The sequence below is a fragment of the Cyprinodon variegatus genome, unplaced genomic scaffold (assembly GCF_000732505.1).
Source record: "Cyprinodon variegatus isolate N-32 unplaced genomic scaffold, C_variegatus-1.0 Scaffold420, whole genome shotgun sequence".
NCBI lineage: Eukaryota > Metazoa > Chordata > Actinopteri > Cyprinodontiformes > Cyprinodontidae > Cyprinodon > Cyprinodon variegatus.
The window spans coordinates 335228-350537 of record NW_015150873.1 but is presented as its reverse complement, the minus strand read 5'-3'; the positions used below and the strand labels follow the sequence as shown (position 1 = coordinate 350537).

Below are 15310 nucleotides of genomic sequence, written 5' to 3'. Positions count from 1 at the left end.
CGTTGTTGTCTCTGATGAGGCCCACCAATGTGGTGTCGACTGCAAACTTCCCGATGTGATTGGTGGTGAACCTGGGGATGCAGTCATGTGTCATCAGGGTGAAAAGCAGGGGGCTAAAGATACAGCCCTGAGGGAAGCCTGTGCTTAGGGTGATGACATCAGAGTTGACCCGGACCGACTGAGATCTGTTGGTGAGGAAGTCTAGCAGTCAATTGCAGAGGGGTGTATTGAAGCCCAGCTGTTCCAGTTTTCCTATCAGATGCTGTGGGATGATGGTGTTGAAAGTTGGTTGAACTGAAGTCCAGGAACAGCATCCGCACGTGGGTGTTTTTCTCCTCCATGTTTGCCAGGTTCAGGTGGAGAGAAGTGGAGATGCTGTCTTCAGTGGAGCGGTTCCGTCGGTAGGTGAACTGGAACAGGGCGAATGTTGGGGGGAGACTGGAGACGATGTGCTGTTTAACCAGCCTTTTGTAGCACTTCATCATGATAGGACTCGTCATAGTGCAACAGGTTGGTAGTCATTGAATGAGGTGACCTGAGCCTTTTTTGTGACCGGAAAGATGGTGGTAGACTTGAAGAATGCTGGCACTATGGATTGGTCCAGCGAGGTGTTAAAAATGTCTGTGAGGAAACCAGCCAGCTGATCTGCACACTACTTGTACACCTGCCCAGGTATGTTATTGCGGCCTGGGGCCTTTCTTGGGTTGACTCCTCAGAGTTTTCCTCACTTCAGCTATGTCAAGGTTGAGTGCCTCCTCCCCCTGATGTGGAACGGCTTTCGCTGCTGGAGTGCCTTTTAGTGCCTCAAACATTCCAAAGAAGTTGTTTAGTTCATTTAGGTATGGGTAGAAAATCACACTATTATTTCACGGATACAAACAAGTATAAGTCAAAAGTGAGTGAATAGCAAAACAGAGTTACAATGAAAATTGTTATTTATATTTTTTTATCAACTTTACTTTTTATTTGAGTTAATTCATTTAAGTGGAAAATGGCAATTTTTAAGCTTACAGCGACATGGCTTACACTGAATTTAAGACACTAAAGGAGGAGACTTGAGATGTTTTGTTCTCTTGGAAAGATGATTATGGAATGTTGCGATCTTGTTTGTCCTCAGAGGGGGCACCACATAGGGTAGGATATTAGATTAAAACAATCCAACTTGTTGGATTCTCCAATTTGTGCACTCCTGACCAAATCCAGTCCCTTTTATACAGCACACATGGCAGGATTATCTCTCAGATAATCAGACCACTTGGAAGGGGAAGATCGGAGCAGAAATCAGAACGATTGTCAGACGGTGCTCCACAAGCTTAGAAAGACTGTCAAACTAATTTAAGGAAAGAAAATAATTATCACACAGAAAAGTAATTATTAACCTGGCTGCATAATCAGTCCTTCTTCAGCTGACCTGAAACACTCAGGGGGGAAACCAATTTTTGAACTCATTTGAAATAATCAGTCATGTGTTTCATTGATCTTCCAAATAATCCTGACCTTGAAATACTTCCCTGCAATATAATGAAACATTGCAAATGTGTGTCATCATCCTTTTTCCACACAACTGTCTCGACAACTTGCAGCTGTAATGATTTGCTTTTTCAGCCAGCACTGCTCCTTTTTGGTAATTCATACAGACGGAGCTGAGACTTCTATACACTGTGTCAGTACAGAGTTCAAAATTCACAAAATTAGCTTCTGTCACTCTGCTGATCCTAGAATCAGTAAAGTGATAAAGACATTAGTGAATCAAGCAGCTACACCATTGAGAGGATATAAGGGTTATAAGTGTATACGTGTTTTGTGGGCATCACTGTCATGTTTGTTCCTTTAGATATATTGTTTGTATTTGATATTTTTATAGAATGCAAGATTTTTTTAAGCAGGTAGTAAGATCTATTGAAGTACAATTATTTTGGCTTCAGAGCCTTATATGCATTCACATAGAGTCTTTGGGGAAAAAAAAAGTTGCCCGTGGTGTAACACACTAAGGCAGAGGATCGTTCAGCGGGGTTGGAGCGTTCAAGACAGCTATGCACGTGGTGGTCACAGTCTCAGCAGTAAATGACAGCAGCACACTTGTACTTGCAGCACCACAAACATGGCGCGTAGAGCAAACCCAGTCATGACAGTGGAAAACCTTTCTCCCACATATAGTGCTTTACATGCAGACAACCAATTAATATCTGAACTGAACACCTGAAAAAAATGTACTTTCATGTCTGTGACGTGTTGACACAAAGAAAAGGAAAAGTTCTTCTTGTCGAATTCGAATTTGTTTACTTTACATGTTTTACATGCTTTACATGCTTTTCCAATAGCTAGTAGGTCATGTGACTGATACAAAACCAACATCAAATCATTGTATAACACTGGCCAAATGGTGCAGATTTTTTAAAAACAATTTTATTGTATTTAATATTTTTTACAAACTTTTATAGTCATGAAAATCAGGCTTTATTTTTGTTGTCCATTCTAAGAAACTTGCAAACTCAGCAAAGGGCCCAAACAGGTGTTTATTAACACAGTGTTTATAGATAGAGTAGCAGGATTTCAAATAATTTCCAGTAAATTGTCAAGGTAATCCCTGGAACATGTAAGCAGCATAATAAGACATCCATTCATACATTTTCTTTTTTGCTCTACCAAAAAAAAAGATGATTTCGGAGTGAACTGACAAGTAATGAAATAGCAATAACTGGACTTGTTAACTCTGATTAAGGTAGCAAAACTGAGAGACGGTAGTGGTGACAATTTATTCTGCTCTTCAATAACGCTTTCAAATCACTTAGCTGTCTTCGTGATTGCATTGCTTTAAAACGCTCACTTGTACTCAATACTACAGTACACGTACAACATTCAAAAAATGTACACAGTTTGAAGTAGGAGTTCAGGTCAAAAAGAAAAAACTGTAACACTTAAGGTCATAACAGGAAAATGTTTTGACTTCAAAAGCTTTTTTCTCTCCATAAATGATTTGTATTTAATGCAATGATTTTTTTTACCAGAACAATTAAAAAAAAAGGAGTTATGGAAATTTTCGCCACTGAAAGAATTCAGTTCTGTCCACATGTCTCAAAAATACGATTTGCAACATAACTTTACATAACAGTTAGTGTTAATAAGTGTTAATAGTATACAAATGACACAGTAGATACATAGGTCCAAATGAAGTGAGGCAGGTATCCTGAAATGGCTTTGGCCTGGTAGAATCAGGGGGACAGTGCGAGCAATGCAGCAAGTCTTGTTACTCATCGTGGCAGTTGTGGAAATATAGCTTATTTGTGGGATTTTCAAAAGTCGCATGAGGTCAGCTTAAAAAGTTTATCAAACAGCTGCAGTGGACTGAGCTGCCAGTGTGAGTCTTTAGGCAAGACCATTCACATTAATGCCTGCTTTGGGAACTGGCGGCCTCGTGGTTAGGCCATTTTGCTTGGAACTCTGAGGTTCTTAGTCAAGCCCCACTCCCACAGACTGCCACCCCGGGTCCCTGAGCAAAGACCCTTAACTCCACACTACTCCCCTAGCGCCACACTCCCTAAGGGGATGGGTTAAATGCAGAGAGTTCATTTCATTGCTCTGTACTTGTGACAGTGTAATGACAATAAAACGCTGGGGGAAAAAAAGGTGTTCTCAGAGAATAGCTTTAAAATACTGCTGTTAGTCTATTAGTCTCAGAATATCTTAGCACCAAAATACATTGCTGACTTGTTCTCAGTGTATGAATGACTCACACTTCGCAGGTCTTCTGGCTCAAATCTACTTTGCATCCAGCTTTAAACTTCTATGTTACTATAAAACCGTTGATAAGTTGCTTTACATTTAGATTAAAACATATTTGTCTAAAATTACCTTTGACTGTTTTAACTTAACAATTATTACTTAAATTACTTAAAGTTATAATTATTTAAGTTTGTAGTCCAACTTTTAAATATTTTATCATAAATTACTTTTATATTTTATATTATTATATTTTTCCAAATATAATAAATGATTTTTTAAATTCATTTTATTCTTTCATTATATGTGATGTCTTTATGCAAAAAACATTTTTTTTCTTCTCAGATAATTGTCAAGCAACTGAAAAGTCATATGTAAATACATTTGCCTCACTATTCATAAACAGACTGCTAAGCAGAGGTGCAAATCTGGTGAAGACATGCTCTGACTTGTTGCTCTGATTTAAGTTTAATGGTTTTTCCACAAAGCATTAAGTTAGGACTGCTGAACAGAACTAAACTCCCAGATTTTTAGATTTTCTTGGTAAAAAAAAAAGAAAGAAAAAAAAGAATGAACCATTTAGATAGATTTTACATTGTTGCACTACTTTATTTTTTCTTATAATGTAAAATACAGTAAACATTACTGTTGACCATTCCAAAATGTATAACATTGCAAGAACACTTTTATAAAGCATTGTTACTTACAGTACTAATTGTAAAAATATTGTAAAGGCCTCATATAATGTTTTGTTTTACTTTTATTATAGGTGGCAAACCTCCTGCGACTTTTCCAAATTCCACAAATCAGCTATGCTTCCACAAGTGCCAAGCTGAGTGACAAGACTCGCTATGACTACTTTGCTCGCACTGTGCCCCCTGACTTCTACCAGGCCAAAGCCATGGCAGAGATCCTGCGTTATTTCAATTGGACCTACGTATCAACTGTGGCCTCAGAAGGGGACTATGGTGAGACTGGCATTGATGCCTTTCAGCAAGAAGCTCGTGCTCGACAAATTTGTATCGCCACATCAGCCAAGGTGAGCCGATCGATGAGCCGCTGGAGTTATGAGAACGTCATCCGCTCCCTTCAGCAGAAGTCTAACGCCAAAGTGGTCATCCTGTTCACTCGCAGCGAGGATGCTCGGGAACTGCTGGTAGCGGCTAATCGCATGAACGTCAGCTTCACCTGGGTGGCTAGTGATGGCTGGGGCGCACAGGAGAGTGTGGTGAGAGGAAGTGAAGCTGTGGCAGATGGAGCATTTACCATTGAACTGGCTTCCTATCAAATCCCCATCTTTAACCAATACTTCACTTCTCTGCATCCATATAACAACACCAGAAATCCTTGGTTTAGAGAATTTTGGGAAAACCAATTCCAGTGCAGTCTACATGATCTGCTTTGTGGAAAACACTCACTCCGTGAAATTCCATTTCAGCCAGAATCTAAGATCATGTTTGTAATTAATGCTGTCTATGCCATGGCTACTGCCTTGCACAACATGAGACAAGCCTTGTGCCCTAACTCCACCAAGGTGTGTGATGCTCTCAAACCTGGAAATGGACGAAAGTTTTACAGAGACTACATCCTGAAAGTCAAGTTTGATGGTGAGTTAAATTTTAGTAAACATTCTACTTAAAAAAAGGGATTGTAAATACTGTATTTGCATGTTAAAAATAATCAGACAGGAAATAATAACCATCTTCATATTAGTACTTTGATTCCCTTTGTGGTCAAACTGATCTGTTATGGTAGTTATGATCCTTAACTGGTAAGGTGGGGCCACCATGAATTGGCCATGTTTATATAGCACTTCCAACTACATGCTTGATTAGAAGGACATTCAGGTGATATGGAAGCAAGATGAACACCTCAAATCCTTCCAGAACTATTTTGCTTTGTGGCACAGTGTATTATCCTGATTAAAGAAGCCTGGGTCATCTGGTAATGCTGTTTCTATGACTGGGTGTTCATTGTCTACAATTATGTTTATGTAGCTGGTACTTGTCAAAGTACAATTAATACAAATGATAGGACCCAAGGTTCTGCCCAAAGCCTCACACTGTCTCCATCCCTTGACTTATCTTGTAAGTGACGCATATACCCCTGGTTATCCACATGATGTAACAGAAAACATGATTCATCAGAGACAGCCTCCTTCTTACATTGCCAGGGGGTCCGGTTCTGATGCTTGAATGTCCAATGTTGGTTCTTTCTTTGGTGGACAACCATCAGCGGGGAAACATTTGTGCATTGCAGTTTAATACACACAGAAGCTACAGAAGTATTTCTTCTGGATTGGAGGATGCATTACTGTTTCTCCACTGTTCCTTTTGTGGACCGGTTTTGGTAGATATTATCAGATGCAGACCAGGAACAACCAACAAATGCAATGGTTCTAGAGATGCTCTGACTTAGTGATGTGGGCATACACTCCAAATGTTACACTTGGGTATTTTCCCGTTTTAAAACGAGAAAAGGTGTTCTTTTGCCTCCTTATACTCATGTATTTCACTAAGTAACAGACCACTTAATTAAGGAATAATCAGTTAATCACTCAACCTGGCTGTGATCTTCATGTTATGTCCAATTAGTATATAGTAATTGGCAAAAGCATTTTGCATCTTTTAAATTATTCTTTATAGTAGTGTTGTGTAATTTTACTCCCTGTTTTCTGAAAGCTTTCCAGGCCATTTGCAGAGATGTTTTTGCTTATTTGGTCATTTAAAAGGGATCTTTGCACCATTAAGACATAAAGGTCCCCAAAACCAAAAAAGTAAGAAAACTAATACCGAGATAATGAAAAGAAAACTAAGCAAGGAATCTGGACATCTTGAAATTTTGTGACAGCAGTCTGTCATAAATTACGATTTGCTCCAAGGTTATACTGAAACCATGAGAAATTACAAATCAAATAATGTTTGATATATAATAGAAGTTCAATAAATGAAAAAACAAAGGGACTCTTAGAATATAACAATAAAGTCTGAAAAGGTAATAACTTTTGATCAATACTAAAAATACTTAGAGTTTGGGTATATCCAGTATGTACCGTACAAAGGTTAACAAAGCTTTAAGGAAGCCTAATTGTGATCAATTATTCTAACATGTCAGTTTCATGTTCACCGTATATATTTCAAATTCTACATAATTTAATTCATTCTCTTCAAGTCTAATTTACAGATGCTAAATTAGACTACAATAGTTTATTAATTGGACTAATATATATATATAAGTTATACTGTTTATACTGTTTCTATGTTAAAGTTATATGATTCCCCTCTTCTGCTACTGCAGATCATTTTTGTAATGATTAGGTAGGTAAATATAACATTTTCTCTCTCATTTCCTTCATACCTTTGAAGGTGTTTTTTTTGTACATGTGAATGGAAACCATAACGTTAACCCTTTTAGTCATTGAGAAAATAACACTTTTTCCCTGCTGTGAATAAAGCAAGAAATGTGTAACTGTTCGCATCAGCTCTTCCTCATATGACAATTGATAATATTACCTTTTCAAATGCTCTCACTTCTTAATGTAAGAGCTTTGAGTTATCCTTCAATTTATGGAAATACTGACATTTTCAGTGATGAAAAATAAAGGAGGAGGTAGTGTGCTCTTATCCAGCTGTGCTTTTCTGCTCTTCACAATTTCTAAAAAAAGAATGAAAATAACATACCCAAAGGATTCGATTATCTAGGGGCTTTGAAGTGGATTAAAGCCCTTAAATTAGTCAGCCCCAAGAGGTATCACAGCACTCTAAGGTAAAAACAGGTGGACCACTAACTTCTATATGTGTATTAGACAACACCATCTGTTTGATGTAAACATGTATTCATAAAATGACAATATAAATGAAAATAACCCCTTGAACATTATGCAATTATATTCATACAGAATTCCCCTCCCTTATAAATAAAAATATAAAATATGATCTAGTTGAAAGGTTTGTTTTAACTTTGAATTTAATTTGTATGAAAGTAGATAGTCAAAGAAACCATTACCATATGAGCTCATGTTTTCTATTATTTGTAATACGTAAAGATATTCCCATGTCTCTCAAAAAACTCCATGTTTTTCCCCTGTTAGTAATGAGTGGTTTATGTTTCCTCATGAATCAGCTCCAAAATGTAAAACTCTCATCTGTAGGCTAAGAGTATGGACTCATATGTTTGCAGATGGTCTCAGGAGATGAAGAGATTTACCTTATATCATGTCGAGCATCTGAGGAAGAATACAAAGAAAAACCTTAATCTTTCTTATATATAAAGATGTTCTTATAGAGCCCACATTGGTTATTGGAAACAGAGATTATTTTTACATCCTGAAAAAGTTTCTATTTTATTTTATTTTTTATATTTATGGAAATGTTGAAATAGAACAAGAAGTTAACTTCAAGAAGTTAACACACTGTTTGAGTTTATTGACGGACACTTTAAAGTGATAATTTGAACTTTAGAGAGAAACTGACCACTAGCCGCTTTTTGATGTGGCAACATGGCTCAACACCCAGGGTAGCATTCTTTCAAGGAGTGATGAAAGCCCTGAGGTGAAAAAAAAAAAAAAAAACTGTTCATGGGTCTTCTATTGGTTGTTTTACATGTCACATCATAGATTAACATTTGCATTTAGTGTAATCAATATTAAGTCTGCCCTGTGATGGACTGTCGACCTGTCCAGGGTGTACCCCGCCTCTCGCCCGTAGACAGCTGGAGATAGGCACCAGCACCCTCACGATTCCACTTGGGATAAAGTGTGTCAGATAATGGAAGGATGGAATATTAATCTATGCAAGAACCGTCTCCTCAAATATGCAATCAAAATAGTGCCAAATGTTGAAACATTGTAAGCTTTCCTGTAATTGTTAATTTATAAAACTTTAAAACTTTAAATCATAATTGAGTAAGTTGGTTATTCATACATTTTTACACTGAAGACCAAGTTTGAAGGTCTAGTCAAATTAGAGATTATTGAAAATGATCTTTATTTCTCCAATTATATTTGATTTGTATTTTCTTGATGAGATACTAAATATATATATATATAGCACAAAATTACCCCTTACATGCTTTATAATATAGATCTTATAATTTTAAGATTGTGCATTTTGTTGAAAAAAGTTAGCATTGACCTATTCTACAGTCAATACTAACAAACATGAAATACCTCTAATAGAGTCTGATAGGGTGAAATGAGAGATTATACATATAATTGTATTACTATTAAATTACTGCTATTAGTTCCATCTGCCCTTTATATTGGTGACTGTCTCAAAATTGTTTTATCATTAATTGACCCTTCCCTGCAACATAATTTTAAAGGAAAAGTCCTTAACTGGTACATGTTAAGAATTCTCATTAATTGTGTCCTAGTTTGTATTTGACATTGGTACTAAGTCTTTCTGCAATCACCTAACTATCTTTGTTCATGTTCCCTTACAGCACCTTTCCGCCCCCCTGACACAGAGAACGCAGTTCAATTTGATGCCTTTGGGGACAGTGTTGGCCGCTACAATATTTTCCACTACCACAAAGAGGATGGCCGCTATGTCTACCGCAAAGTTGGCTACTGGGCTCAGGGCTTGATTTTAAACACCAGCCTGATCCCATGGGCTGGCCAAGTTGTACCAACATCCCAGTGTAGTGACCCCTGCAGAAAAAATGAAGTAAAAAGCATGCAGCCTGGGGACGTGTGCTGCTGGATATGTATCCCCTGCCAGCCATATCAGTACCTTCAAGACGAGTTTACTTGCGCTGACTGCAGCTTTGGAGAGTGGCCTTTGGCTAATCTCACAGGTTGTTATGATCTACCTGAGGAGTACATTCATTGGGAAGATGCCTGGGCCATTGGACCTGTCACCATTTCCTGTCTCGGGATGATGAGTACACTATTTGTCATTGGGCTCTTTCTTAAAAACAACGATACACCTGTGGTAAAGGCCAGTGGACGTGAGCTTACTTACATTCTTCTGCTGGGGGTGCTTATGTGCTACAGCATGACATTCATCTATATAGCCAAGCCTTCCACAGCAGTATGCACGCTGCGCCGATTAGGTTTAGGAACGTCATTTGCAGTATGCTACTCAGCCCTCCTCACCAAGACCAATCGCATTGCTCGGATTTTCAGTGGAGTAAAGGATGGTGCCCAGAGGCCTCGCTTTATCAGCCCAGCATCCCAGGTTGCCATTTGTGGTGGTCTGATCTCCTGCCAGCTGGTTGTGGTGGTGGTCTGGATGTTGGTGGAGGCCCCAGGAGTGAGAAAAGAAGTGAGCCCTGAAAAGAGAGACATAGTGACTCTCAAGTGTAACAGCAAGGACTCCAGCATGCTCGTGTCTCTCACCTACAATTGCATACTCATCATCCTCTGTACAGTCTACGCCTTCAAGACCCGTAAATGCCCTGAAAACTTCAACGAGGCCAAGTTTATTGGGTTTACAATGTACACCACCTGCATCATATGGCTGGCTTTCCAACCCATTTTCTATGTCACTGCCAGCGACTACAGGGTAAGTTAAATTAGGCCACATCTGCATTTGTGTGTTGTCCTTTTTCTAGAAGAGATCACGTTTTTTGCATTGCATGCAGCACATGCTGTGATTAACATTTGAAATAACTTAAAATCTGAGTGCAATTCATCCGTACAGATAATGACTTCTCCTGTGCTGGATATATTATATGCATTGACTTCTGCTTGCTTAAGGCCTTTCTGCTCAGAATTTGTTGATAGGAGATTATGGCGGAGTACAGTATGCTGAACTCAGAAACCTAGAGTGGAGTAAAACTGACAAACATGATACAATAAGCACCAATTTCTCTCATAACAAAACTCCTAATTAAGTGGCTTCAGCTTACCTTCAGGTGTAAAGCACATCTTTTAAATAGCTTAACACACAGAAGGTATAACATTTGTGGAAAAAAAAATTAAAACACAAATACCTAAACTATAAAGAATCTCATTAAAATATGTAAATGCAAATGGAAGTAAATGGAAGATATGTCAAACATTTAAAGAAATCCCCCAAAGCCCCCTAGTGAAACAACCAATTATGCCAGATTAGAGCATCCCCATGACTGATCCATTACAACTATTATGCTGGAAAGAAACCTGCTTAATTATGCCCCTACACATTTAAAGATGACACAATTTAAGCATTAGAAACTCACCTGTATTTTGATTATAATAAAACTATAATTGCTACCTTTTTTGCTTGTTTAAATTTGTTTTAATAAAACTGGCATCAGTAAGCTATAAAGCATGCTAGTAAAAACTAAAATACAGTCCAAAGATGCAACTAATTAGGTGCAGAGAATGTTGATTCTGGAGCTGTAATCCTTGTTGAACAGGCTCTATTTGTTTAATGAGTTACTCCTTGGGATCTGGTATATTATAAGAGGACACCACCAATGTGGTTTCAGAATAATTTTGACATTAAAAATCAGGGAAGTCCCAATTCATATTTTTTCCTCCTACGTATTTACAGTGGGATTGAGTAATTCCTGAACCCATGTTAGAGTTGAAGTAAAAATAACAAATGCTGTACAAAGGTCCTAAATCACAATCAAACTGCCCTTAAAAGTGCTTCCAAGAAGGGCATATATGCAATATGAAGTAATTTACAAATCAGTAAAATGCAATTAATTTAAATCATGAAACATAACAAAAAACATGGCAAATATGATTAAATTCAGTCATTTAAATAAAACAATATTTGAAAATAAAAAACACTTCACAGTTAATCTTAGTATTTCCAAAGTGTGTGTGTTTTATTTTTTTAAATCTGAAATGACTCCACATCTCTGAGTTACTTTACCACAGTGGGTTTTGTTTTTCTTTATCAACAAAAGTCTTTAAAATTTTTAAAAAGACGCACCCTCTCCATTTTGAAAAAAAAAAACAAACAAACATGCGCAATCTGCAGAACCCTGTAACCGCTTCCGAGATGGAACGCCTTTTAAACGCATGCACAACCCATTTCTTCTCGTGCAAAAAAGAAGATTTGCACCTTCTCCACCATGTCAGACTCACCACCGGTAAGTGAAAATGGGCTTAAGCACGTAGGACGGCTTTACGCAAACATATCACCAGATTGATTGACAATTAGGAGGACCACTTATTTTTATGATCCATTGGGAAAAGGAAAACCCTCCACTGTACCTTTAATTTTGGACACTTCAGTGAGTTATAGTCTTCAGCTGAACTTCCAGCAATCTGAGCCAAACTTACCCTCCATATTGTACGTATAGATGGTGGAAAAGAAAACTACTTACAAGTCTTCACTTCTACACAAGACAGTCACTCTGGTCAAAAATATTTAGTTTTCTGCCTATTCAATTTGTGGTGTGTTTTTTTTTTTTTCCTTTAACTGAAAAATCATTAGTTGTCTAGTATTAGACTTCTACCTAATTTCCTACCTCATTCTACTTCTGTTTAAATAATGCATAAAGATTCAAAGATTCACTAAAAGAGTTTGTGTACTCTTGAGTTAGATTACAACATCAGGATTGCTATACGATGGTAATATTCCGCTTTGGTCAGGACCCATATTGGGCTGGTCATAAACCTCAACCTTTAGCACCACCTGATCTTGATTTTTAATGGATGACAGAATCAAGACAGAATCATATTGACTGTTTTTAACCTTTTAGCTGAACCTGACCTAAAATATTCTGACTTGCCCCACTCCAAGAAGGGAATGAGGGAATTGGGTTAAAAAGAAACACTGGAATGTTCTGTGACATCCTACCTAGAATTGCCTCGCTTTAACACTTTTTTGTCATAGTTATCAAAACTCATTGTGCCTTTATCCATAAAGTAATTTTAGTCTGGTTAACAATAGAAAACACAAAAACAGACAATTAGACAATGACATAAATGCATTGCTGAAATTGAGATATTATCTGCTGACACAGATTCAGAAACTGAATTAAAAGAACAACATAAAAGACTGGCCTTAGTTATGAGGGATTATCCCTCTGGGATCTAACCATGACAGAGAAACAGGAGGAGAAATAGGTGGAGAAGTCTCCTGACACAGCTGCCTCTGCAGAAACATAGAAAATTCAGGCAAGACCATGAGGGCTAAATGGGAACTGAACGTCTATGTGTCCCTGTGTGTAGCTGTGTGGAATGGAGTGTGAAAGACTGGGATGCTGAGTCCCAGCTGTGCCCCCTCCATCCTGGGACTTTAGTGATGCTCAGAGGAACCCTTCCTCTGACCCTTTAGGCAACATCATTCACAGCTTGAATGGACTCATTAGAAAGATGCAAAGCTCCCCTTTGACCAATGAATAATTACTGAAGCAACTGAATAACAGAATGCCTTTGGTTTTTACAGGCAGTGACAAATTACCAGTGTTCTCCTAGTTTTACAACACTTATCAGATAGTGGTCACACCCAGGTGCAAATCTTAAATTAGATTTTAATGAACTTGGCAAGCATTAGTAAGCTTATCAAATGCAATCTACAAAGGCTTGAACAGCATATTTGATGATCATATGAAATATTGGAGATGTTATTTGCTTCTTGGGAAACAGGGGTATCTTATTGTGCAAGTGCTTGAAATATATTCAAAAACACTTGTATGTGATCACTATTTAAACTGAAACAAAAGATGGAAGATTATGCATTCACATAATTTGTTTTTAGTTTTCATGTATGTGAATACTCATAACTTTAAATTGTGACTGATTTGTTAAACTTTGAATTTAAGCTTGACTATGTTCCTTAAGAATATCTATTGGAAAACCTTAAGAATGGGGGTGAAGCTCATAGTCAGGGACAAAGTTTTTAGCATTATGTATAGTTGTTTATGCTTTTACATTGTCTCGCTGATTCGAAAATTACGAAGAAATAAATGACATTCCTTCTATCTTACATACTGCTAAATACAACGAGGGCTAGTCCTTTCCAAATTCCAAATGTAATTGATTGATGGGCCTCTGGAATGTTTTCTCCTATAAGCAGCCAGCTCCAAGGTACATTTGAACTGCCACTCAGGCAGATACATTGAAAAGACATGAAAAGTAATCCATTAGTGCTGTGTGGTTTTTTTTAGCTAGTTAAAACCAGAACAAAGAAACTTGTTAGTCTGTTTTCTTGCACCATGTACCTTTTATCAAGTCTAGTTTTTTGTTTATCTGCTAAATTGTATCAAATGTTGTTTTTCCATCAGATTTTTAGTGCTTTTCTGCTTCATATGCAATTGATTTAGAAATGATCCAAAGGGGGGAACCATCTAATAAATCAAAAGTTTAGGCCAAATAAGCAAACCGGTTACACAGATTGACAAAAAAATAAAAAATAAAAAAAATAAAAAAATCAGCGTTAATAGTTTCCCTACCTTCTTAGCTGAGGGACAAGAGTGTAGGAGCTGCACCCTCTGAGGTCCAAAGATTAGAGAGACACAAAACAACACATGATCAGTTTCTCTTCCAAGTTGATGGATCAGTAGCAGTTCACCTTGACACAATTTTTCCTTCGTCCTCTCACAAATCTTCCCTTTTAATATTAATTGAAAGTAAGCAATGAACCTATATTTAAAGTTAGAAGAGATGACTTAAACCTTTGACTTAAAGGTTGAGCATTCAATCATCTTAAATAATAATCTGATTTTCAATTTTAACTTAACATATCCTTTTAAGTTGTTATACTAGTTGTTCTTTTTTTCTATCAGTTGTAAGGTAAATAATTCTTATCATAACTATTGATTCTTGTAAATAAATTGACTGCAAATATATTAAGTAAAAAACTCTATCATTCATTCTTTGGTTAAAATAAGCAACGAGACAGCTCTCCAATAAGAATAATTCAGATTTAATTCATAAAAGATAATAACACTGATCATCTCTTTTAGAGAGTGATAAAGTGTTGTGGAAGTAAAACGATTTAAAGTTGCATGAATTCTACCACATTCTGCAATCTATATCAACTTTAACGAATGACTTAAATCACAGGAGAATCTTAAACTGAGTTTGTGAATCTTTAAATACATCAGATATGAATGAATCAACAGTGATATATTTTTTCATTAAAATGGATATCTTAAAAAACTGGCTGTGTAAAAAAACAACAACAACAAAACAGCAGCCAAACAAAAACAAAACAGGCAAATCAGTAGTTGAAGGTATTTTGTGCACCTCGTTCTGCTCACCATCTCACCAAATGTGTGAAGACAAGCCAAGTTTGTGGCTGCTGCTCTTCCAAAGAAATGTTTAATGAATTATTGAAACCACTTAACAGTTCATTCATGTGCAGGACTGTCTACGACTTTACAAAAAGCTACTCTAAATTAGAATTTAGAGCATATTGCATGTCTTTATGTGCACATCATCCTTTGTGCTTTATCTCTTAGTCTCAGCCAAACAAATTAAGAGGTTTAATCCAAGCTTTAACATGGATATGCAGTATAATGTATTTTATATAATGCATTTTATATGTTTATTAGTTTACACTAGACTCTACGACACATTTTAACTTTTAATAAAAGATTCATTTACAAAGTGATCTCAGGTCTTTTTTTTAAATTCTCCTATTTAATATGCATTCAATTAAGGTCATAACTACTATAATTGAAAAAAAGACATTCAATG

General features: G+C 36.9%; 1 protein-coding gene across 1 annotated transcript in view; it reads left to right on the top strand.

Annotated features, from left to right (window-relative positions):
- Window positions 1-15310, top strand: part of grm2 (glutamate receptor, metabotropic 2) — a 65703-nt gene that overhangs the window by 45297 nt on the left and 5096 nt on the right. Inside the window, exons 4-5 of the mRNA XM_015388326.1 lie at window positions 4490-5327; window positions 9163-10226. Coding sequence (XP_015243812.1) covers window positions 4490-5327; window positions 9163-10226 — 1902 coding nt within the window. The remainder of the gene's footprint in view (window positions 1-4489; window positions 5328-9162; window positions 10227-15310) is intronic.